The 5,612-nt window shown below is 49.0% G+C and overlaps 1 protein-coding gene across 1 annotated transcript; it reads left to right on the forward strand.

The window, feature by feature from the left end:
- Window positions 1-372: 372 nt before the first annotated feature.
- Window positions 373-5,351, forward strand: dusp6 (dual specificity phosphatase 6). The gene is made up of 3 exons (XM_070972409.1): window positions 373-1,388; window positions 1,747-2,181; window positions 3,697-5,351. Exons 1-3 carry the CDS (start codon window positions 986-988, stop codon window positions 4,008-4,010), a joined length of 1,152 nt encoding a protein of 383 aa, XP_070828510.1. The 5' UTR covers window positions 373-985; the 3' UTR covers window positions 4,011-5,351.
- Window positions 5,352-5,612: the final 261 nt, after the last annotated feature.

Genomic DNA, 5,612 nt, shown 5'->3' on the forward strand with positions numbered 1-5,612 from the left:
TTCCAAAAGTCTAAACTTAAACTCTCTGAAAGTTACGACAAACTGTGGCCTGTAAAGCACATTATCTTCAGCCTGTATTATTATGGCCTCTCAGCTCTTCTGCTCCTCTTTAACCTTCTCTCTCTCTCAGTCTGAGTAAGGCCACTCTCCCTCCCTCCCTCTCTTCCTTCCTTCTCCCCGCAGTTCTTCTGTTTGTTTGCACTGGCTTGATCCGGAGCGGAAATTCCTCTCCGTTTTTGTGAATGACAAACTCATTAACAATTCATCAACACGGGCAGCTCCATCCGGCCCCCGTTTCCAGGGCGACCGCGGCTGGGGCTTCTCTGATTGGCCGCTCGGTATAATGTATCCAATGAAACGCCTCGCATTTGTAGCCATTCAGTAGCCTGGCGCCACAGAGAGCACATCGAGCCAGAGCCTGCAGGGCGACTATTCACAGCGCGGACAGCGGGGGACAGGCGGCATCCGCGCACACTAATATACGTGCGTAACCCGCATGGTCCGGATCCAGAGGTACCCTCTACCCCACCGTCCTGCTCTGGAACTCTGGAAAGGAGGCTAGAGGAGGAAGAGGAGCTGAACTCGGAACAGTGGAGTTATATAAGAGGAGCGGAAGCGTCAGCCGCGTCGCAGGGCCAGTGTGACTCATTGATAAATACACAGGCTCTCCGGCCAGACGCATGAATGACAGCCAGTGTGAGCAGCCGGGAAAGCTGTGAAGGAGACGCGTTTTGGCTGGTGCGTCTTGTCCCGCATCGCATTGCAGGACGCTCAGATTGAGAGCTGGTTTGTCTGATTTTTCACTTTTCTCGTTTTTTTGCCCTCAGTCTCTTTTGTGACTGCGGGCCATTCGAGCAGCGGACTGAAAGGAGATCCCAGACAGATTTTTTTGGTTGCTCGCCTCCTTCCCGCTACAGCCAGAAAACCTCCGGCTCTCCAGACCTCGCTTCTTTCAAATCTTTCATTTTTTGACTCCTGCCTATAAATGCTTGACAAGCTCAAGCCCGTCGTCCAGCTCGACTCCGTAATGGCGATCAGCAAGACGGTGGGCTGGCTCCGGGAGCAGCTGGAGACGCGCAGGGACGGCCTGCTTGTGATGGACTGCCGGGCCCAGGAGCTCTACGAGTCGTCGCACGTAGAGACGGCGATCAACGTGGCCATACCGAGCCTCATGCTCCGCCGGCTCAAGAAGGGCAACCTGCCCGTGCGGTCGCTGCTCTCCGACGGCGAGGACCGGGAGAAGTTCGTGCGCCGATGCAAGACCGACACCATCGTGCTGTACGACGAGTACAGCCGGGAATGGAATGAGAATGTGGACGGGGGCTCCGTGTTGGGTTTGCTGCTGAGGAGGATGAAGGACGAAGGCTACAAGGCCTATTATCTGGAGGGTGAGTGCGGTTCATTCACATTTTAGGGCCCCGCGGCCGCCGCTGTTCATTCACAGCCGCAGATTATTGCGCAGGGACGGAGGGAGGCGCTTTAGCTGGCGTTTCATGTAAACCCAATTCACAATCAGCTGCACCTTCGCATGTTTACAGCGCAAATGTAGTAAATCAATCCTTCCTGAATGGGTAGACTATTAACCTACTTTGTTCCCTAAAAACGCACAATGTGGAGCTGTAATCAATTTGGCTTTCAGGAAGGAAAAGTGGTAGAGTGTGAATCACAGGTTAAGATGAATATTTCTGGCAGTCATGCGCTCACACAGAGGCCGTGTATTCACTGGATTTTTGTGACATCTTCCAGGTGGCTTCAGTAAATTCCAGGCCGAGTATCCGGGTCTGTGCGAGACCAACCTGGACGGCTCCTCCAACAGCAGCTCCCCCACCGCCCAGGTGCTGGGCCTCGGCGGGCTGCGCATCAGCTCCGACTCCTCGGACATCGAATCGGACATTGACCGGGACCCGAGCAGCGCCACAGACTCGGACGGCAGCCCGCTGTCTAACCCGCAGCCCTCCTTCCCGGTGGAGATCCTGCCGCACCTCTACCTGGGCTGCGCCAAGGACTCCACCAACCTGGACGTGCTGGAGGAGTACGGCATCAAGTATATCCTCAACGTGACTCCCAACCTGCCCAACCTCTTTGAGAACGCGGGGGAGTTTAAGTACAAGCAGATCCCGATCTCGGATCACTGGAGCCAGAATCTCTCTCAGTTCTTCCCCGAGGCTATCAGCTTCATTGGTAAGTCATCATGCAGAGCTGAAAATACGCAGCAGCTCCTCTCTCTGAAACTGTTCACCCCAGGAGGCCTCTGGGTTGTTAACATGTTCATTTACTGTCAGGGCTGCTTATAATCAATTCTTTTTTATTATTGATTAAACTGCAATTGGTTGTATTTGAGTCATTTATCCATGAAATGTACAGTGACTTTTCAAATTGCTTTATTTGTCAAAACTCAAACATAGAAGACTCAAAAAAGAGAAAAGCACATCCTCATGCCTGTAAAGCAGGAAGCAGCTTGTTGGCTGATTATTCCACTAATCATTTCACAACTCTTCACTTAATCCCTCACTGCGAGTTTTTTTTGAATGCATGCAGACAAATTGGAGGGGCAGAACCAGATAACTGGAGACATAATCTTATTAATGTGATATGTCTTATCGCTGCCAAGACGTTTTTATGTTCGTATTGTGCAATTGAGATTAGATGAGGTGTCCCTGGCTGTGATCTTATCAGTCAATCAGGCAGGGACACACAGAGCAGGCAGATTAAGGCCATTGTGTTGAGGCAGAGGAATACAAGTCTGCCTCTAATGGTGCACAGGCTAAAATGCACTGTGCACAAAGGATTTGACTTCAATGGAATACGTCCTGGCCTATCTCTTGTCCTGGGGCTTGTGTAATTGCAGAACAAAGGGCGACGTTGAAATGGGAGAATGGGGATAGTGAACAAGGGGAGGGCAGTAATTCGAGCGCAACAGGAAGGAAGTGGCATTGAAAGTAATCTAGGACATGGCATTGCCCCCCTCCTTCCTCCCTCCACATTACAAAAGGAGCCATTTACAAGCCCTGTTGACATCCTGTTCGCCTTGACAGGGTGCCCTCATGACTCCTACGTTTACACGCCCAAATGGCACCATTGTCAGAGTAACCCTGGCGAGCGGAAGAATGGTTTAATAGACCGTAATAGTCAATTTCCCAGCCGGCTACTCGAGGCCAAAAAACGAAAGAATGTGGGCTCTGTTTATGTGCGCTCCCGCCGCAGCCCCTGTTTGTTGACTGACACGCCTGGGAGATAGCCGGGATAATAACTTCCGCTGCTCTCCCTCTCTGGACCTGCTCCAGCTTCCAGCACAGCTTGACTTAAATGTCACAGATGTTTATCGCAGGTTTTGTTCTGTCCGAAGGGGGCTTGTGGAAGGACTAGTGCATCTGAAAGGTTCAAATAATGCCTCTTAAAACAGCTGAAAATGCCAGATATTTGCTGTTTCACTGAGGAGCTGCCACTTTTCTTTTCTGTATCATGACACAATGGATGATTTGGGGGTTTTGGACTCTAGGTTGGACAAAACTAACAAAATGAAGGTACCACCATGATTTAATTGGCTAAATATTTAACCAGCTGGTCATAAAACTTTTAATCTGGAATGAAAAAGTGCTATTTGCAGCCTTTAAACACTTTTCTGTGTCACTTTAAATCTGCTGTGCAGTTCTTGAACGGGTCTTTAACAGTTCCACCCTCTTCACTTTCTGCCAGATGAAGCTCGGGGCCAGAAGTGCGGCGTCCTGGTCCACTGCCTGGCCGGCATCAGTCGCTCAGTCACTGTAACGGTGGCCTACCTGATGCAGAAGCTCAACCTGTCCATGAACGACGCCTACGACATTGTCAAGATGAAAAAGTCTAACATCTCACCCAACTTCAACTTCATGGGCCAGCTCCTGGACTTTGAGCGCACACTGGGCCTGAAGAGCCCGTGCGACAACCGCATCGCAGCACCCAGCCAGCCGCTGTACTTCACCACCCCGACCAACCACAACGTTTTCCAGCTGGACCCCCTGGAGTCCACGTGAGGGCCGCTGCCACCGCACATCTCCTCGCTGGAGGTTTCATGGGCCTCCTGTTGGAAACGCTGCAGAAAGTTTCTTTTTTCCGTCGTCTGCCGTGGGACCGGGCTCTAGATGTTATTGATACAGCTGGTTTGAGGCGGTTGCTGCTGAACGTGGTTACTGGAGGGCCAAAGCTGTCTGGCCAAGATGCAGCTGCTGTTGACTGAATGAGGAGAGACAGAGACAGAAAGGAGAGTCATTTAAAGAGTGCAGATACTTTCTTCAATCCTATATCACTGTCGGACTCCTGAAGTCTTTTCTCTCTTTTTGTCGTTGTGTCTGAGGAAACGGCTGTACGTTATGCTTCAAAGCTCCTGGGCTGGTGTGCCAAAGAGACATGATTGTTCAAACTGGACAGATCTGAAAACTAAACCCTTTTGAGGTCTCGCACTGGTTCCCCCAAGACGCCAGGGAGGTTGTCTCCTTTGTCTTCTGTGAAGACTTGCCTGTGTGGGGTTGAAGCACCCCAGCTTTAAAAGGCACATCATATATCGAACTTGATTTTACATTTGTGGAGTCTTTTTGAACATTTATACATTGTGTATATATCTTAATATAAAGACAGTACAGTAAAAGCCTTGCTCTAGTATATCCCCTTTGCAACAAGTGGGTACTGAACATTCTCTTTGTTTCATATTCTACTTTTATCCAGTAAACAAATTGCATATTGATCAGTATATTTAAGTTGATTATGCCAAAAATCAAGTAGGCTTTCTAAGACTTGTGCAAAAACGTGTACATGTGTAATATTTTCGATAATCGCTTTACGTGTGAATACAGCCGACAGGCCTTGTTTGCACCCATCCTCTCACAAATCAAAGTCACCTTGGTTGTTTGCCTTACTTTTGCGCTCAGAGGGTTTAATTGCACATTAACCTTCAGAGAAATTCACCATTTTTCTCAACTCTGCAGCATCCCAGAGGTTTTTGTTTTTAAATTTTATCACAAGACAGAGTCAACCAAACCTTGAGCAGTTTTTAAACGATAGTGAACGCATGCTTTAGTCAGGATGGCCCAACATGTGTTGTCTGGATCTCTGAAGGTTAATGTGAGAAATCCTGATCTGTGCACAAGGGTTAAAAGTCATGTGGACAAAGTAGGAGGCTTTGCTCCCCTCGCCTCTTCAGGGAAAACTCTGTGAAATGCAGTTTTTATTTGTCAAGATGAGAGAAAACGTGTTGCCCCCTCCACAGAGAAGGCCTCTTTCCAGAGGACGCTTGGTAACCTCTGCCAACCCGCTCCACACTCCTCTCTTACGAATGTAAAGAAAAAATAAGTTATTCATAAATTGCTATTTTGTCTACACTTTGTGCTCTCCATGCCTGTTCTTTCATTGACACACTTGTTGGTTGTTGGTGTTTGGTCTGCGTCCACAGTAACACGTTTATGTAAGTGTCTCCTCACCCGCAGTACAGTTGAGTGTTAACCAGGAGGCCGAGTCACGACAACAAAAACCTTCGCCATGAATCATGGGGCTGTTCACCAAGCTCTCGGTATTCATTAACCACGGTACTCCACACATCTCCTAAAGTTTCCAGTTCAGAATTAGCATGTCCTGTCAAATGA

The sequence above is a fragment of the Chaetodon trifascialis genome, chromosome 10 (genome assembly GCF_039877785.1).
Source record: "Chaetodon trifascialis isolate fChaTrf1 chromosome 10, fChaTrf1.hap1, whole genome shotgun sequence".
Lineage (NCBI taxonomy): Eukaryota > Metazoa > Chordata > Actinopteri > Chaetodontiformes > Chaetodontidae > Chaetodon > Chaetodon trifascialis.